This window comes from Pempheris klunzingeri, chromosome 19 (assembly GCF_042242105.1).
Source record: "Pempheris klunzingeri isolate RE-2024b chromosome 19, fPemKlu1.hap1, whole genome shotgun sequence".
Taxonomy (NCBI): Eukaryota; Metazoa; Chordata; class Actinopteri; order Acropomatiformes; family Pempheridae; genus Pempheris; species Pempheris klunzingeri.
In genome coordinates, this window is record NC_092030.1 from 10,521,151 (window position 1) to 10,541,774 (window position 20,624).

At 39.5% G+C, this 20,624-nt stretch overlaps 1 protein-coding gene across 1 annotated transcript; it reads left to right on the forward strand.

The window, feature by feature from the left end:
* Positions 1-192: 192 nt before the first annotated feature.
* Positions 193-20,141, forward strand: pkn3 (protein kinase N3). Its single transcript, XM_070850155.1, has 22 exons — positions 193-396; positions 3,341-3,617; positions 5,282-5,451; positions 6,266-6,389; positions 7,779-7,930; positions 8,962-9,181; positions 9,328-9,501; positions 10,346-10,455; positions 12,692-12,835; positions 13,156-13,231; positions 13,563-13,722; positions 14,400-14,490; positions 14,784-14,845; positions 15,148-15,214; positions 15,518-15,609; positions 15,963-16,139; positions 16,234-16,296; positions 16,383-16,459; positions 16,853-16,995; positions 17,500-17,607; positions 17,820-17,900; positions 19,319-20,141. The coding sequence occupies exons 1-22, from the start codon at positions 367-369 to the stop codon at positions 19,517-19,519; spliced, it is 2,799 nt and encodes a 932-aa protein (XP_070706256.1). The 5' UTR covers positions 193-366; the 3' UTR covers positions 19,520-20,141.
* The last annotated feature ends 483 nt before the right edge of the window (positions 20,142-20,624 follow it).

Genomic DNA, 20,624 nt, shown 5'->3' on the forward strand with positions numbered 1-20,624 from the left:
CCCCATGGCTACTTCGGCAGGTGCATTGAATAATCAAATGTGATTGGTTCTTACAGCCACCCCGGCCATTACCAACTGCCAACCAATCCTGCCGCCGTCTACTGACGTCAGTTTTGCGTTTAGCCCCAGTTTAACTCAATTCAAACTTTTGCTCAGATTAGTTTCCATGATGAGGACAAGTACAGTCGCCCGCCTGTGAACAGCCTTAGCAGACGTTGAATTTCACATGCCGCTGTCAGTTTACCTAACGCTTAGCTAACCGGGACGTCCCTCCTGGAGCTCTTTCACCTACTTTGTGCCCCGAAGAGGACCGTTGGGAGCTGGTGTGGACGCTGACGCTGTGTGAATGTCCAGCACAGATAGCTGATGGCCACCATGTCAGGTTTAACACTACAGGTAAATTGAATGCCACAGCTTGTCCGAGTCGTTAAAAGAAGGTTAATTATCATGGAGACATGAGGTGCCAACTTTACGCCAATTAAAAATAGCCGACGTGTACTTAAGTTAAAAAACGCTAACGCTAGTTGCTACTTTGCCAGACAGGCGCACTGGATTTTCCTGTTTGTCTTGTTTGCTCGTCATAGTGCCTCTGTCATTGTGGTTGTCAGACACATTTCTGTAATGTTCAACAGTTGCTCCCTCTTTAAACGGCTCACTTTCAGAAATAAAAGATGATATTAGTTAAGCGAGCTCACTTCCTCGGCATGGCTTTAACCTGCTTTCTGAGTCGGTATGGTTTCTTATTCGAGCAGACATCCAGTCTCTACCTGAAAGCATTGTTTCCAATAAAAGGTAGCTTACAGTGGGAATAGTTAGCCAATAGCCAACCCTCCAAAACCACCTGACTTGGTGAAAGACGATGAATTGGTTGAGTTGAAGTGAGTTTTAGCTTTTAATTTGACATCTTATTAAGTCATTTGTTAATCTTTTCTAGCCTAATTAAAAAGAATAATTGTGATGTAAAACTGCCAGGTTCAATGTCTCTGAATGCGATCCAGACCTGACACCACTTCCCAGGACAGAGGAAGGTGTGCTTGTTTTGATTGACACCAGGTGTGTCCTATAGAGCAATACAGTAGACAACATAGAAATGAATAGATTCAAATACCCAACACAAAATACAACCTACCTCAACAGATGGCTCATAGCAGAGCCAAAGGAGTGATGATCTAGTCGTTGGTGTTGGGTAGTCCTTTGTTCAGGTGGTTTGGATCCAGTGGTGGAGTAGGATGATAAATGAGGGGTAAGGGTGACTTTATCCAGTCTGAAATAAATGTAATAATATAGTCATAAATCAGCATTTTTTTTATTGCTCCTATATAGAATCTTTTCATTCAACATAATTCAGATCCGTTATTGCTTACTATGATCTAGTCTGTCTTAATTAAATTAGAGCTATTATTTTGATCAATTAATCCTCTGATTATTTTCTTGGATACTTGATAATCAGTTAGTCTATAAAATGTCAAGATAATGTCGTCAAATTGCTTGTTTTGTCTGACCAACAGCCCAAAATCTTATTATATTGATATTATAATAAAAAGACAAATAAAAAGCAGCAATTGAGAAGGCAGAATTATCCAGTGTTTGGTGCTTTTGGTTCCGAAATGACAATAAATTGATTATCAAAATGTCAAATTATTTGATTATTTTTCTGTCGCTCAACTAATCGGTTAATCAACAAATTGTTTCAGCTTTAATTTAATATAAGAATTAATGGTAGATCAGACTATCTAGTATATAAAGGCAATGTGCATGTTTGAAGATAAAGCAAAGCAATTCAATGAGGTATGGAGGAACATTTATAAAGTCTTATAAGAAATGGAGATAGTAGGGTGAACAGAAGTGATGTACTGTATGTGAATGTATTCATGTTTGAAGTTAGCCAGACATGTACGTATGATATATACTGTATATTATTTAATGAAGGCATTGTGAAATGGCTTCCTCTAGTTAATTAGATAAATCAGTCAATACAGAGGAGGGAAACCTGTTTGGCTTGTTTTGGCTAGCCATAAAAAGCTACATTTGCTTGCCTGTGTTGGTTCCCTCTCCATTTTCGTCTAATAATCCAGAGACATGCTGGATGCATGACCCGGAAACTCAAAATTGTCCGTAGGTGTGAAGCTTGCCAATATCGTTGCCCTCTGAAGTATCACATGAGTTGAGGGTGGATATTTATTTTAAGGTGTAATGATTTAACTAAATTCTCCCTTCTCTCAGATTTTGAGCAGTGTGATAAACTGTCACTAGAGGTTCAGTTAAAGTGTACTTAAAACATGTACCCAGAATGTTAGTCCTACTTGTTATACAGTCTATGGTTCTACTTTTGACCTGATTTCACAACAGAGAGAAGGCTGATACTGTTGCCACTGTAGTGGAAAATTAAACTGATCTTTATCCACAAGGGGGAACCCTTGTGTCTTTTATTTTTGATCCATTGGCTTAATTGTCAAAGCTTCATTTAACTGACATTTTCTTAAATGCTTTCCTTCCTTAGCAGCTGTTCCCATTTAATCAAGTGGTTCCTCTTGTTTCTTTTGGTTTCACAACCACCTCGGATTTGGAGTTTTTTTTGTCTTTGATATAGTTCTCTCTTCTCTTCACGCATGTGGAAACATTCCTTTGTATTGTAGGTGGTGATTTCAGTTCATTTCAGTAGTGCTGAACTCTAGTTATTCATAGTTCATAATCCAAAGTGTTTGTTTAAATAGTATGTAAAAGGAAAACAGCCAGTTCTTAGACATAGGTGTGACAGCTGGACACAGCGATAACTGATGTTAGCATGATTTTTTATTTCACTTCTCACTGCGAGACAAATTGACATAGGCAGTATAAAAATACAATATGGTACAGAGTCATGTAAACAAAACAGTATAAAACAAGAGAAAGAAAAAGCAATCTTGTACCAGGAGTGCGTTCTCACAGTCTTATTTTTTCCATTTATAATTATGTCTCAGATTTTCATTCCCTTTTCAACAAAAAACAACAAACAAGGGGAAAAAGGAATATAACTATATACATCCAGGGAGAGGGTCATCTATATATGGAAGTCAGATCAGAATACCTGCAGCAAAGCAGTGTTGCACATAAGTTAGTTTGAAGTGCTCAGGCCTTAAAGGGAGCACAAAGGTGAGGGAGGGCGTTATAGTGGGTCTGTAGACATTCCTTCAGTTCACTACCTTAACAAAATCTGGTAAGTGTTTTGACTATGTTAGCATGATTTTATAGAAATTATATAAACAACCAGCCAAATAGAATTATAACATGATGCACAAAGAATTATAGAAATAACAACAGTAGTGATCAGAGATTGAAGCAGTTGTGGTGTGTCCTTCAGAGTGGTAACCTGCAGGGTCTGGATGAGGGGGATATTCTCGACCCAGAGTTTCAGCAGCGTTTGGAGGATGCACGTACTCTGCTCAGGCAGGAGATCCAGCGGGAGCTGAAGATCAAGGAGGCCGCTGAGCGACTGCGACGGGCTGTCACCAATCGCAAGAGTGCAGCTGACGTGGAGGGCCAACTCAAGGCGTCAAGCCGCAAGCTGGAGAAGTTGCACTGGGAACTGCAGGAGCTCAATGCCAGGTCTATGGCCACAGAGAAGGACAGCACCACAGGTATTAAAACAGATCACTTTAATAAAATGGCAACTCCTGAGCTTATCATTCCATCAAAGCACAAAGGGCCTCTTTTTCAAAGAAATACTTTGACAGATAACAAAAAGAAATCGTAACATTTTTACGTTACATTGGCCAAATTATTGTGCCTGGAGAATTCATAGTTTTGGTGACTTCCAGACCTGAGTGCAACTGGAAATTCAGAACTGATGGTAAATTTCCTCTTGAACAGCACTCCTCTTCTGACTACTTTTTGATCACACCAAAATGAATGAATGTTTTGGACACTGCAGGAGCTATACTGTACACGACATTGACATTGACAGAAAGCCAATGAGGGCTGCATGGGGCTGCCTTGTTAGTCTTTATGCAATATGTATGCCAAGGTGGTGCTATTTAGGTGTAAAAAATGGAAGCGGGAATGGAATGAGATTTCTACACACCTGATGGCGTCTGATTTAATTGGTTGATCACTGCAGCAGAGGAAAGTATGTCTGAATTTAACACCTGAGAAAAGCTAAAAATCTTGAGCACTGTTTGCGGGACATGAGAGACACTGTAGCCAGATGAAATCACTAAGAGATGGAGCGGGACGGTTGTAATCTGTCTTAATAGTTTAGACAATGAGAACACATCAAGACAAATGAAGAACCATGCAACTGCCTAATATTTTTCATGTGACTTTACTTTTCCATTTCCATCAGTTGCCTCTTGCTGGAATATGTACTTGTCCTGACTGTCAATGCCCCACAACTGTTCTGTCCAGTGTGGCATGGTTGAGGCAGGGGGTTTTTTTGTTGTAATTTTTGCTTTTTAAATGAGCACTGATTAGCCAGTTCCATCATTAATTATGTATCCAGATGAATTCTTTGCAGTTGCAAGTTTATATTCAGGTCAGTATTTACTGTAAGCAGTTTCTCTACAGTGATTATTACTGACATATTTTCCAAGTGACATCAACAGTGGTTTGTCACATTCTCATGATCAGTAACATCACAGTCTGAATGAACTATCACTTGGCATTGTTAACTGATAGATGGATTTCTTAGCTTGAAAGCACATTCAGTGTCCTTGTGTATTTTAGTTATTCAACTCTGGCAAAGTTTGCCAGCTGTGTCTCTCTCTCCGTAAGGACAGCATACAGGTACACAGCAGTAGGACATTGTTCAGAACAAGACATAAGCAACTCGGCAACCTGCTTTCCACAACTCGCCTTATATTTGGTCCAAGATGGATGTGTGTGATCAAAGCCTAAGGCATATTCTTTTCTTTTTTTTTAATTCTCTTTTTATTGAACATTATAACATACTTACATACCTTCTACATACAGCTGGTAAACAATGGCGCAGTATTTTTCTTTTTTCCAAATGCAAATGAAATATGTTTTAAAATTAAAAGCCTAAGGCATATTTTAGGCATTTTGAATAGAATTTGAGATTTGTAGACATAGCTTAACCCAGTGGTAGCATCAAAAGGATGCTTTGGCTGACAGCAATTCACACCATGACCCCAGGATTGTGTCCAGGTGGAAACATGTGCTCTCTGAATAACTGAGGCAATCACAGAAGTTCATGAGCTCCTCTCAAATGAATCACCGCTGACAAAAGAGAATTGGTTCCCACGATATCTAAAGCCTTACCCACTATGTGATTATTTTAATGCAGTTTGCACGGGGGAAGAAGAAAACCAGTCACCAGAGTCTTGTCAGTGGGAAGAGGTCACATCACCACTAGCCAGTCGTGTCACAACCCTGAAGAAACAGCTTACAATGGAGACCAAAGTCAAACAGGGCGCTGAGAACATGATCCAGACTTACACCAACAGCTCCGTCAAGGTACAGTACAATATGGCCCAAATTGCTCACATCACAACACTTCACTGGCAGCAGCACAAAGCCTTCTTGATTTATAAGAAAGGACAGAAGATTGGACAGGGGAGGGAAACAAAGAAATGCCACAGCAGGGTGCATCGTCAAGGACAGGGCTGTTCCACCCAGTGGATGGAGCATGATATGAACATGAACATGAACATGAACTCCACTGCCATTCACTGTTTTGATTACAGTCTGAAGGCCTTGGTATTTAATTCTGTCCATTAATCCTCTTAGTTTCTATATGATTTTATTATATATGTTTTATGTATATGTTTTAAATGCTCAGAAAATCCTCTGCTGAACTCATAAAGAAAGGTAGTATATGTTATATGTGGTACAATCAGGAAGTATCGTCAGAGAGTTCAAAAGTAAGGAAAATTCTACTGTACCTATTTTTGTAGGTGTTTAACAAGCAAGCTTATTAGTGTCAAATAAAAAATTCCCATCCTTACAGTGAACTGATAACTAAACTGTGCTCCAATGACACTGTAAGATACAGTAGATTAAGTTCACACATTGTTCACCTTAACTTTGGCTGCTTCATGTGTAAAAAGGAGCCTGATTTGTTTATATTTTGTAGAGATTTTTGGCCTTCTTATGACTTTTTATCATTTCTGTGACTCTCTTGTATTTGAACAAAAGCAGCAGCATTGACAAAAACAACATGCACAAGTTTACATTGTAACTAATATTGAGACCTCAATCAGTTTTCATTCGTCAGTTTGGCACAGTAGAAGCAATGTGGTGTTCTTTAGTTGTCCATTTTATTTTCCAGGACAGGAAGATGCTGTCTACAGCCCAGCAAATGTGGCAGGACAGCCGCACTAAGATTGAGCTTCTGCGCATGCAGATTATCAAAATTGGTCAAGCCAGAGACGGGGAGCGGGATGGCTTACATGGTAAATATATGGTCTATAAAGACATGCACAGGTGTTGCCTTGGCCTGATAATGTCCACCAGTACACACTATAAAATGCCTTTTACTGAAAAAGTTAACTGTGACAAATCTTATACAAGAGAATCATATATACATACAGTACTGTGCAAACGTTTTAGGCAGGTGTAAAAAAAAAAAAGGCTGCAAAGGAAGAATGCTTTCAAAAAAGTTAAATGTAATTGTTTCTATCAATTTACAAAATGCAAAGTGAGCTAACAGAAGAAAAATCTAAATCAAATCAATATTCTTGAGGTTCACTTGAGTAAAGTTTTTGAAGGAACTCAGCAGGTAGGTTGTTCTAAACATCTAAGAATTAACCACAGATCTTCTGTGGATGTCAGCTGCCTCAGATCCTTCTGTCTCTTTGTGTGATCCCCGACAGACTAGATGATGTTGAGATCAGGGCTCTGTGGGGGCCACACCATCACTTCCAGGACTCCTTGTTGTTTTCCTAATGACATGTATGTTTGAGAAGTATCTGCCCGTATTTCTCAGCATTTGCAGAAATGTAGCCCCAAACTTAGAAGGAACCTCCACCAGCTTCACTGTTGCCTGCAGACACTCATTATTGTTCTGCTCTCCAGCCTTCGGCAAATAAACTGCCTTCTGCTACAGCTAAATATTTCAAATTTTGACTCATCAGTCCAGAGCACCTGCTGTATTTTTCTGCACCCCAGTTCCTGTTTCTGTGCATACTTGATATCATATCATCAACATATCATTGTGCATGACAGAGTCTTAATTTAATGATTTAAATTATTCTATCTTGTTTTAAATCTAATGTTTTGGATTCTTTTTCACCGTAGAGCACTTTGTAACTTGAAATGCTAACAATATGAATCACATGAAGTTATCAAATTGATGGTCAGTGCAATTGCTTTGTACTACATTTTCATGCATTTTGAACAAAAACTACTACTTTCAAATGCAATTCATGGTATTCATCGGTGGATGGAATTCCACGGAGAGCTATCAACAGCATTAACAACTAATCTATCTCCATGATAACTGAGGAAACCTCATCTGCTCTTAATGAAGATCATGCGGTTCAAAGCCTTGGAAAAGCCATTGGTCACGAAAGAACTTGCTTAGGCAATCATTGATTTTGTTATTGTAATGATGGATGGACGGTAATGATTACCAGTAGTTTTGACAATATGGATTCTTGAACTGTAGTGGTCCTCATATATACCTTAAAATGGAAAAAGATTTTTGGCCATGGTGCAAATGTCTCTTACTAGAAAAAATATGTAATAGCTCAGAAACAAAGGCCTAAAAAGGCGTTGCTTACTTTGTCTGTTCTCAAATCTGCTGATAATGCTGAGGTCTGACAGGCTCCACCTACCTTCAGGTAACACTGTGGAGATGATCAGTCCTGTGGAGCTGCGGGTGGCTGAACTCATGCACCACATGAAGATTGAATCGGCTGTAGCTGAGGGCGCCAAAAATGTGGTGAAGCAGCTGATTGGGCGTAAGATCCAGGACCGCCGCATACTTGCAGAGGTGGGAAGCAGCTGGTTTTGTGTGTTCTGTTTGTTTGGTTTTTTTTAACCTTTTTAATTAATCGGGAGGATGACCAGAGATCACAGTTACATAAACTATCCTAGCCAAAGTTTGTTTTTGTTGACAATAAATGAACATGCCACTTTCTCAACTCATTACATTTTGAGAAGTGAGAGCTCATCATGAAAGTTACTTGACTTGAATTGCTTCTTGCCAATAATCAGCCCAGTTAATTAGGTATTTGTGAAAAAAAAAAAACAGTATCAAGTTGAAGTTTAAATGAGGCCTACAGAATACTTTCATAGTGAGAATGTTACTTTCTGTATGTGGTGATAATACAGGATTACAAGTGAACAAAACTAAATACAAAAATAAAACTACAAACAATTACGTTTTAATTCAGTGACATTTAAAGAGAGAACAAATGGTGAAAATGCTGCTCACTCTGAGTCATGGGTCAAAGTTGTTTATTAGTGTTATTTAAAGGTCCATATTATGCAAAATGTACTTTTTATTGTTTTTTCCAACATAAATGGGGAGGGGAGTTCTTCCTGCCACTGTTGCTCAATATAATATCTGATGCTTGCTCATGTGGGAATTCTTGAATCCTTAATTTTGAATTCCTGAATCATTGGGTCTCTCTCTAATTAAAGAGTTTGGTCTAGACCTGCTCTTTATGGAAAGCATCTTGAGATAACGCTGTTGTGAATTGGCGCTATATAAATAAAGATTGATTGATTGATTGATAAATATGTATCCCTGGCATGCCCACAGACAGCAAAACTCTGACCATCTTCTCTACCTTTTTCTCCTGCTCCATCTGTCAGTAAAACGTTTGTATTCATAATTACTGATCATCCAAATGAATATTATATTGTTTTATCAAGTGATGTTGCTTAATGAAACATCCCTTAGGTCGCCTAGTGGTCATGTCCCCCCCTCTTTCTAATGAAGGCATAATCCCTAAATTCAATCTTTGAAAAATATGTATATATTTTGAGCCCGGCTATGTTCTACTGTGTGTCCCTCAGGCCCAGGCACGAATGCAAGAGTCATCTCAGAAGGTAGATTTGTTGCGTCTCTCCCTGGAGAGGCGTTTAAGTGAGCTGCCTCCAGACCATCCCAAACATGCTGCCATTAAAGAGGAACTAGTGTTGGGAACCTCACCTTCCTACGACTCACCAAAGAAGCAATCCAACTCTCCATCCTCTTCTTCTTCATCGTCCTTATTTAAACCAGCCAGTCTAACAGGTTGCAATAGATATTCATTTGATTTCTTTGCATCACGTCTTACCTCAACATTTGTGATTTCTAGAACATTTGCTTTTTTTCTCTTGAAAATTACTGTTTTCCAATAGACTTTAAATAGTGTTGTTCATTGAAATACCTTTCCTCAGGTCGGTTGGAAGTATGTCTGATGGGCTGCCAAGACCTGTTGGAGTCTGTTCCCGGCCGTGGGCGTGTGACCAGTATATCGGCCACCCCTGGAAGTGTGTCAGAGGGAAAGTCCCTTAAAGTGAGAGCCGGCCTATCGGGACGTGGTTCCAACAGCAAGGCTGGTGAACTGTCCTGTAAGAAAATACTCACACTACTACTTTTCTGTTTGCTATTTTATCTGACTGTATGTAGATCATGCAAATATATATACAGTGTTCATTTCTCTGCTTGTCAACCCATTTGAGTCCTTGGAGATGCAATTGTCTTTCTAGATGGGAGCCAGTTTAAAATCCAAAAAACAGTTTATTTACATACATATATATTAACTTAGGAAAAACATTATGATGAAATTGGTCAGACAAAATTCATAGTAAAGGAAATGTAAAGTAATAAGTAATACATAGTAAAGTGAAACATAGTAAAGTAATGGAAAAAGTCATTCATATTTTAATTCACCTGGACAAAACTGTTTTTTCAAAGACAGACAACCTAATAAATGTTAGGTTGCACACAAATCACTGGAATCACCAACACGACCCATTAGGTTAGTTTATACCAATGGTTTCTTATTATACATACAAAAACTGTCAATATCATTACCTGCAGTATATAAACTCACTGAAAAATCCTCCTCCCACTGAACCAACAACTATGGAATGCTGCAATTCCAACATTATACACACACACACAGAGCTCACAGTAATAATTGAAGGCAACGCATTCTTTTCTCATCTGGTTCTTTGTTGCTTAACAGTCAGAAGACATTGTTTTAGAGATATTTTAAAGAAGAAATCGACTGAAACTGTGAAAGTCTGAGGACCAAAAACAGGATTTTAAAAAAATCACACAGCCCCTGGTGACAATTGTGCCCATAAATATTTAATGTGTTGGACAACCTGTGAAGAATATTATCTTACTTCAACAAAAATTCTGAACGCAGACACTTGGTGTCTTTGTATCTTTGTGCTTGTGTCTCAGCTGAGATAAGCGTTGTGCTGAAGGTGGATAACAGGATTGTGGGGCACACACACTGGAGACAGCAGGGCAAAGAGGCCTCGGGCCAGAGCTTCAGCATCGAACTGGAACGGGTCAGTGGCTTTTACTTCAACAAGCAGCTCAAATTACAACCTAGCCAGAGCAGTATTTCACTTGGTTACTACACTGGACTGCTATTTAAGATGGCATGAAACCATCATTACAGAGTTACTGTCCCTGACTGTGATATAACAGTGTTACAATAAATTAATTTAAAAGGGGAATCTTTCAAATTTCAAGTGCTCTCTACAGGAGCCTGTGGTTTAGTCTTGAAAAACACACACAGATTTAGGTGTTATCACAGATATAGATGAGTGGTGTTGTCTGTTGAGAATGTAAGACTATAAAGCTAATTTGAGTAAACTGTAATGTTTGGCAAAAGCTACCTTTTTATCACCATTATCTGTCTTGCTGGCTCATTACATTTATAGAATTACTAAAGATAATCATTAAACATATATGTGACAGTCAGTGCAATCACCAGATCAATTCATTTCACCCACCTGCTTATTCAATGCTGGTTTTAAAGTATTTGTAAAAACATTAGCCCTATTCTATAAATCCAAACTATTACAAATAGTGTAAAGCATCAGTTGCTGCATTATGACCAGCTTGTAAGGGTGAGGATGATTTCAAACCCTGTTTATCAGGATGGGATCTAACAGTCTGGGAGGTCTGAAGAACCAAATCTGCAAAAAGACCAAAGCACAGGAATCAAATAGTAGTTTTAATTATTTCTGGGTCAAACTTCATCGCCAGTAACAAAGGTACAATAACCAACTATTATACAAAGCTATTGAGAACATAATTATGTTAATGACATAATGATAACATAGTGTCCTCCTGTGAGGCCTGAAGATGTACAATAACTCTACAACATACTAATTAATACGTACTACACATACTTACGTTCAGGCTAGAGTTCATTTTACCAAGGCTGGCAAGAAATATGAAATGCATAGAGACAACCCACTGCTTCCTCACCAATCCCACAGTCCCACTTGGTACATAGTCCACATTGCCAACATCCAGTGAAGCATTCATGAGAGCACCATGAAGAACCAGGAAGTAGACCTCTGATAGCGCTTTCAGATAGACACGGTTCTGGTTCTGTCTCTGGCTCTGTTCTTCAGTCACCTTGGTGCTTTCTGGCGAACCAGCCCGCATTCACACCAGTTTAAGCGGAACCAAAGTGGGAGGACATTACTCCGCGTTACTCAGGCAGAAGTAAACACAACACTGGCAAAATGGCAAATTGCATGGATTATCGGCAAGCTTTCGTTGACACACCCACTGATGATGTCACGGTTCGCGAGGAAGAACCAGCTATTTTTTGGTTCCAGCTGAGAACCAACTTTTCAGGTTCCGAACCAATTTCTTTTTGGTTTGAACGTGCCGGCCGGTTAAAAATTAGGTTCGGGAACCGGTACCGGCACGGAGCCCTGCCCCGGTGTGAAAGCCCTATGAGAGAACAATGATTAGAAATCAAAACAAACCAAAGACAATGAGATGTCAGATCCCTGACATTGTGCCCCGTACAGAGTCTCCGATACTGTGTCAACCTCCTACTCTATTCATGTAATCCCACTGCTAATCTTCTGACATCTGGCTCTTCCCACACAATGCCCAGCATCCCTGCTTAATACTTGAGCTCTGATATTGCACCAAACATCCCAGCTCTCATTTTCTCTGTTTAACAGTGAACCTTGAAATTTCAAAGGGGAAGTGACTGAGTTTACACATACAGGTCAGATTACTGGCCATGGCGAACACGACACAGCCACCATTATGTTTTTAGGTTGTCTGTCCATCACATTCACGGTACGGATTAGATTTTGGTGGTCGGAGGTCAAGATCATTGTGACCTCACAACCGCGCCATTCTTGTGAACACAATATCTCAGGAATGCCTGGAGGGAATGTTGGTCTCAAGAATGAACTGATTAGAGTTTGAGACTTTCACACAACATCCAGATTTCCCCCTCTAAAATGAGTTTGAGTTACTCATTCAAGAAAAAAAAAAAAGAATATTGCTGCCAAAACTGTAAGAGTATCTATTTTTCTTTTCTCATGTATGCACTCTATTATGCACTTTTACAACATTAGTTATGTTTTTCTCAAGTGTGACAGTGAATTAAATTCCATCATCGGTCTTTTACCTTTTTTCAGTAATACAAAAACAGGCTATTCTGGTCCATCAAATGTAGTAATCCAGTTTTTAAAAAACATGTAATTGATTAAAAGTGATTATGAACATGTAAGGGTATTTGTAATGTATGCGTTGATCTAGTCCAGGGAGCTGGAAATTGCTGTGTACTGGAGAGACTGGCGAGCGTTAAGTGGGCTGAAGTTCCTTCGGCTGGAGGACTTCCTGGATAACCAGCGACATGGCATGTGTCTGCAGTTGGAGCCTCAGGGCATCCTCTTCATTGAGGTTCTCACTTTCATATTTAAACTGTACACAATATTCCAAAGTATTTACCCCAGTGACGACTATTTATAATCATATTACACCTAAAATCATCACTGCGCAACATTTCTCATTGTAGAGTTTCCTTATTGTCCAAATGAATTCATGTTTGGGTTTTTATATTATTGTTTTCTATTATTGAAGCAGTAAATGCATGTCACTCAAAATGGTGTCTAAAATAATCCCAAACAGTAAATGTTTCTTTACTTATGACGCAGTCACCATTACCAACAGCCCCATACGCCAATATCATAATCATAATCAGCTCTTCTGTTCATTTCCAGGTGACCTTTATCAATCCTGTCATTGAGCGGCCCTCCAAACTCCAGAGGCAAAGAAGAATTTTCCCTAAAGAAAAAGGTAGCAACATTTATTCATGTTGTATGGTGTTATTTATTCCTCTAGATGTTTTTTATTTGTTGATATAGATTAATTAGAATTAATATTGCTTCCAGATTTCCCATAATTTGACCATTTAAAAATTGTTGTGCTTTCTTATTTTCTATGTGCCATGGTCAATAGGTAAAAGATACATTTTGTTTTTCATTAATGTCAAGTCTGACATTGTAATTAAAACATAAAAGGTGATTGAAACACCATTTTTCTGTGCTACTTACTTTCATTTTAAAGTTTCTCTGTGTATAGTTCAGATTTCAGATCTCTTTTTTTTCATCTCCATTTTTCCTCATAGGGAAGAACTTCCTTCGTGCTGCCCAGATGAACATGAACTTTGCCACTTGGGGCCGTTTGATGATGAGCATTCTGCCTCCCTGCAGCTCCCTGGAGCCCATGAGCCCCCCATTAACAGGCCCGAACACTGGCTCCACATCAGCCACCACTTCTCCGTCACAGTAAGGCTCCTTGGTGTCTAAAGACACTGTGACCCAGAAACCTCTCTTGTCACAGCCATGAAAGAGCTGTTACAAAAGTGACCTATTAACTTCTTTGCTTAGCTTTCCACAGTGACTTAAGGGTATTGTTCTACTCACTCATGAGACTAGAGAGAATGCGACTTAAAGATTATAAGAGAGGTTATAATGTAGTAGTGAGGTTAAAATGAGCATTAAAGTACAGCAGTGGTTGTTTTCTATATTTTGTATATCTAAAAGCACAGTAGGGTGCAGATTCAGGAGATTATTTTTCTAGCATCTCTTGGTTCTGATATTAAGTGAAAGTAGCCTCTGTATCTGCGTACCTTCTGTGTAGGCAGAGGACATCAGTTGAGTAAGCTTTCCTTCAATTTGGTCCAGGACACATTACCTTCCACACCTCAGACCACCTCTGCATGTGGTCTGAGGAACTGGACCTCAATGCATCTTCAATACATGTTGTGTGCGTTCACACCTACTGAATGCACACTTAGAGCTGTCCACAGATGATTGGATCACAAAAGACGCATGTTGATATCTCAGCAGGGCCTCTGAGTGTTGGCTAAAATGTTTTTTTTGCTGTGGAGATACTGCTCAAAGGAATTTAGGAAATTACGAGATCAGTGGCAGTGTAATGGGTTTTCCTCTTGCTTTTTCAGAGAACCTGTTGTGGTGAGTCTTAATTTTACTGAAGAGCACCCTGGCAGATCTCCACATCGCACAAGAAAGAACACTAAAGACTGCCCACTGGTAAGCAAGTCAAGTGGTCCATTTCAGTGACAGATGTGCAGTGACAATAGATATACAAAGATTTATACCAGTAAAACAAGGGGCTATTGACAGAGAAATGTATAATGGTAAAACTTAGGTCATAATCTAGAGCAGTGGTTTTGGTTCCATCGCTAAAGGTTCTGTTGCTCTCTAAATCAAGCTTGACTTTTTTGTTGTTTGAATTTTGCCTCTAATTTTCTTTTGTGTTTGAGTGATTCAGTTGATGTGTCAGTTTATCGCTATGATCTGTTTACCTTGCTGAAAAAAAACAGTCTCCTGGCGAGAAGAAGAGCCCAAAGCCCAAGCGACAACCCTCGATTCATCCACCCCCACAGTAAGTCACACCGAGTAGGAATGTGGGCAAGTAGTATTTTGGTTTGGTATAATTGTGTTGGTTCTGAGTGTGAGTCATGCTATTAATCAGAAATAATGTTTTTTCTGTATAAGAAGCTAAAATGGCATAAAAACACAATACATTCAGCAGTAAAGTTTAAGTGTTAGAAGGCCAAACAGAAGTCTTTCCTCTCAGTAGAACTTGTTCATTATAACACGGTAAGGCTGGTCAGTGGCTCTTAGCGCTTAGCTAAGTTGGATGCCATTTTAAATTTTGTGAATTTCTGTACTCTCGTGCAACAGATATGAAGGACTTAGGATTGACGACTTCAACTGCATTTCAGTTCTGGGGAGAGGTCACTTTGGAAAGGTATGCATCTGCTCTAACTTCTCCGCACCACACCTGTAAAATGTCAGCAGCCGTGTTTTGACCAGGTCAACCAGTCAGCTAGTGAGAAAGAGGTGTCCTGGTGACGTAGAGGTTTAGGATGAAGGATAACATTTAGGACCATGACCATGTGATCACAACCTCCCCAGTCCAGCCAGGAACCTTTGATGCATGTCATCACCTATCTTTCTTTTCCCTCATTCCCTGTCAGCTCCTGTCGGCGCTCTCAAATAAATGTGACAGTTAATATGCATCAAACATTTCTCCTTTACCTTCTGATCCAAGGTGCTGTTAGCAGAGTACAAGAAGTCAGGAAAACTGTACGCCATCAAAGCCCTGAAGAAAGGAGACATTGTGACGCGTGATGAAGTTGACAGGTCAATGTTCCTTTCCACTATTCTGCCATGTTCCTAATGGATAGCATTTAGATATGTGACACCAGGGGCATTATCACAAAGCAAGTACAATGTATTTTAGCTTATTCTGGCAATTCTATATTTATAAGGTTAAACTGAACTGCAACAAATGACTGCCCTGTACTTAATGGTAGACCCAGCAGTTTCTTTAATAAGAACGAGTAAATTAGTTTTGTTATGGAACAGTGATTACAAATATCTTGAGTGTAAGAGTTATAAAGCAGCATAATGCCTGGTAGTGTTTGAAAGATGCTTTTAAGTTGTTGCCAATTTCGAATTACGAATGTCTCCACAAATGTTTGTTTTGTGTTTAGCCTCATTTGTGAGAAGAGGATCTTTGAAGTGATCAACACCTCACAACATCCTTTCCTGGTCAACCTTTATGGCTGTTTCCAGACCGCAGACCACATGTGCTTTGTGATGGCCTACTCTCCCGGAGGAGACCTCATGACACACATCCACACAAGCATCTTCACTGAGAAACAGGCCTGGTTAGCACACATCATTCTGTAAACCAGAGTCCTCTAATATGCAGCAAAAATACAGGACGCTGGCGTTATTTCCAACATTTTCTCTGTGTTTAAGGTTTTATTCATCCTGTGTGCTGCTTGGCCTGGAGTTTCTCCATCAAAACAAAATAGTTTACAGGTGGGTCCTTCCCAGAGCGGTATTACTTCATACCTTACTTCATGTTGGGAGTGTGTTGCATAATTTGGTTTGTGTCTGTCTGTTAGGGATCTGAAGCTGGATAATCTGCTAATGGATGCAGATGGTTTTGTCAGGATAGCAGACTTTGGTTTGTGCAAAGAAGGTAAGAAAAAGGGAATTTTATGCAATTTTCCGAGGTCCAGTAAAAGTCAACTGTTATGTATGATGTAAACGTAACCTATTTTTTTACCTACAGTCAAAAGTAATGTTGAATGTGAAGTAAAAAGAAAGTAGAAATATAGTTGAATGCCATTAGTGATGTTCTGCCAAATCTCACTAGCACTCTATGCTGTTTATATCAGTGCAAAAAGTCTACAGTGATTTCCAGGATTTTCTGTGTGTAGCCTTGGGATGTGAGCATCTATTCGTATGATGACGTACTGTAACTTATTTCAGAAGTTTCTATCAGAATTGCCTGTTGAAGAAAGTTACTGATTGATTGACGGTCTAATCACCGTTTAATGTGGAATGATAAGTAAGGCTTTACTGTGTATAGGTATGGGCCACGGGGATCGCACCTCAACATTCTGTGGAACACCAGAGTTTCTGGCCCCAGAGGTGCTAACAGACAACAACTACACCCGCAGTGTGGACTGGTGGGGGCTGGGGGTCCTCATCTATGAGATGCTGGTTGGAGAGGTCAGTATAAACATGCCTGGTAAAAAATACAGAAACAAAATGAGAACACTGATATGACACCTTTTAAGTTGCAAACAGTTGCATATTTACACATCCAGCAGTTACGGAACAACATTATCATTCATTTGGAGTCATATTTGTGTCCACCTAATGAACGTAAGTCCAATAGCCACACTTTTTGTCTCCACCAACTCCTGATTGAAATATCTCACCTTGCTCCTTGGGGAGCTGCTCTTGGATGGGATTAGGAAGCGACATTTACAGCAAACACAAACTGTTCAGTGTACATGTGCACATATGATTATTGTTATTATCATGTGATACGACAGACTTGAAAAATGTGAACATGTTTGGTAAGATCTGTAGACCCCCTCCGAATGTTTATTCAATGCTCAGACCAAATGCAGACACGCGGTTACCCAGGCGACCTGCCTGTACTGTACCACAGAAGGAACAGAATTTTCTGAAAGAGTATCGGGTTTGTGCTGCTCTGTGTTCTTTTAGTCTCCTTTCCCAGGTGATGATGAGGAAGAGGTATTTGACAGCATCGTCAACGATGATGTGCGCTACCCTCGCTTCCTTTCTCCTGAGTCTGTGTCCCTCATTCAAAAGGTTGGCCCCTAATCAAATGGATGGGAATTCTCCATGGGAGTTTTCTCATGATCTTTGTAGACAACAAAATCATCCTCATGTTTAAAGTTGCGATCACGTATCAACACCATTGATTTCAGTTGACATTTGATAGTACTTTATTACTATAAATTATCTGAAGGTTGTGTGTCCCAGTGAACTGACTCCCCTCCATTGCTCTCAATATGTTTTAGCTGCTGCAGAAAAATCCTGACGTGAGACTTGGAGCAGGAGAGGAAGATGCCTTGGAGATCAAGAAACACAAATTCTTTCAGGTCATCATCCAGCCACACATTGCTGGCCACCTTACACTGTATCCTCCTCACTACAAAACATTAGAAGTCTCTGACTGACTCTTCTTTAGACCTCCAACTCAAACCAGTCTGAGTTTTAAGGAGACAAACAGCTGTACTTTAGCTGGACCCAGAGTAGAATATCAACTTTTGGAAAAGCATAGGAATTGGCAGTTTTATGCTGCATCAGCAGAATGAAGAGAATATTCACATCAGTGGTGTAGTAATTTTATTGACCAAGAAGTTCAGTGTGAGAACAAAATATTCAACAAAGAGTAAGCATGCCACATTTAGCACGAAAGTCATGTAACACTCAATTTTCCAACTTCTGTTAATCACTTTGTTGACTTATTCATATTAAGTTAATGCACAATATTACTGACAGTTTTTGTGGTAAGGAAAATTTTACAAAAACGTGGACCAAAAGTTAGTTAGGCTGCAGAATCGGTGGGTTTTGCTGCAGGAGCCATTAATGGTAATTCTCAGGGGAAGGTCTGTACGGAGCACCACTAAATAACCTACTGCATGTACTTCTGTAACAACATTCAGAACATCAGTCAGAACTGCTGTAACAAAAATGTAAACACAAAAACTAAAAAAGAGAAATGTTCCACAGATACTGTTGACCTGCTCACTGTGGAAAATTTGCAGTAGAAACATGATATAGTTGAAATAGTACAAGTATATAGTTTGTGTTGGTCAAACTATAGATACTGAGAGACGTTGGGGGGGAAAAAAGACAAAGTGGTGCTGAATGAAGTTGAAATCATTGAAGTTGAACGGGAGTCATGCCACTTCAAGCGTATACACTGAAGGAGGATATTTAATTGAAGTGTCGGTTGAACTGAATGGTACTGAAAGTATTTGAAGTCAAGCTGTAGAGCTGAGAGCAGGTGAAAAGAAGTTGATGTGCAAGTGGCAATAGAATTTCCATTCCAAGAGTAACTCTGTTACTGCTGTAGCATCTTAGCGAAGCAGCAGATGCAGCTGAAAGGCCTCCTGTGTGGACACGCCATTCGGGACGGAAGAGGTTGAAATTGTCAGATGATATGTAACAACTGAAAGCGTTGGACTTCATTTGGAGATGAAAACAGTTGAACTGTCAGTTACAGAGTTAGCTGAAACTTTAATGACTTCCATATTGATATTTCAAATGGCCTGTCTGCCCCCTATGATGCACTGTTCACCAACATTTTTATTTATTAGAATAGTAAAGCACATAACTGATGACATTAATGATACCTGCTGTGAAAAAGATGGCGCCAGTGCATTGTACACCAGAGCGTGCAACAATCCACAGCAATTACTTTATGTTGAATCCAAATCATAATGGCAGGTTTTTGTCAGTTTGGTCATCTTGTTTGTGTAACCACCCAGTGATTCTGACTGTCTGTTAACAGGGAATGGACTGGGATGCTCTCCTGGCCAAAAAGGTGAAGCCTCCCTTTCTGCCAGCCATTAAAGCGCCAAAGGACGTCAGTAACTTTGACAAGGAGTTCACTCGCCTCAAGCCTGTCCTCACCCTGCCAAGAGCAACAACCTGTATCACTGCTGAGCAACAAGAAATCTTTGCTGACTTTGACTTCTCTCTGATCAGTTGACCAAAGGGATCTGCCCTCTGTGCTGCCACATCATGCAGCTGCTCCTGTTTATATGTTCTTTTATTTGCTCTAAAGCTCTTCTGAGGCAACAGAAGCAGACAAACTACAGCCCTGCCTTTTTCATGCCCACAAACCAGCTACACATCATCTTTGTGGCCTGTTTACTGCAGCATGCCGCAAAGTCCTTCAGATACTCAGCAAAAACAGCCTGGCTTCAGCCTGTCACACTTCAGACACATTTTAACACTTGCTTGGTCTGATTTTGTGATGCAGCACGTACTTTTTAACATTTGATTTGTGTCACGCTGCCTGTTTCTGTCATCAAGCACTGTTTCACTGTTTACACTCTCTATGCAATATATCACCAGTGCAATTACTAGTCTTTGCTTACTTTTTTGTTCGTTTTACAAATGGACATTGTGCCAGTGATGTTCCAAACATCAGCATTGCCCTCTTGATCCAAACTACTAAATTGTGAATAACTGTGATCTTAATGAAGAGATTGACTCTGAAGGCCAAAACATTGAATGTATTGCTATTTACTGTAACCTTTATACTGTACATCCATCTGTTAACCTCATATGTTTTTGGGATGTAAATATACTGAATATAACTGTTTTCTGTCAATACAACTGTTTTTTAAAAACAATACTATCATGAAGGTTGTGCTTATATAGAGAACAAACCAGCCGATATGTTATGTGTAAACTACATGAAGGAAAACATTACTGAATAAATTTCTACCTGTTGGACTTTGAATGACGAGGAAATTCTTCATGAAACATTTATTTGACATATACAGTCATTTCAAAGTAGTGTAAAACATTGCATGACAGTATTGCATATAATTCAGAAGTACACAACACAAATTCAAAGTTAATTCATATAAACCAGAGCTCTCTCTGAAAATGACTCAGTCCAACTGAAGGCAGTCTGTATTTTCCGTCACTACTGCTGTACATTAAACTCAACACCACATTTATTGCTGTCTTACAAGGTTACTATTGCACAGGGAAAAGCTCAAATGGAAATACCAAACAATGTATTGCACTCAAAGCTCTCTACTCACTCTTAGATACTGTTCCACAGTATTCTTCCAGTTATA

Bases quoted from the DNA above. Each gene is read 5' to 3' on its own strand.
- pkn3 (XM_070850155.1), top strand. From the start codon at position 367: ATGGCCACCATGTCAGGTTTAACACTACAG. The intron at 7,931-8,961 runs GTGGGAAGCAGC...TGTGTCCCTCAG, and splicing joins ACCGCCGCATACTTGCAGAG to GCCCAGGCACGAATGCAAGA. The intron at 17,608-17,819 runs GTTGGCCCCTAA...AATATGTTTTAG, and splicing joins CTGTGTCCCTCATTCAAAAG to CTGCTGCAGAAAAATCCTGA.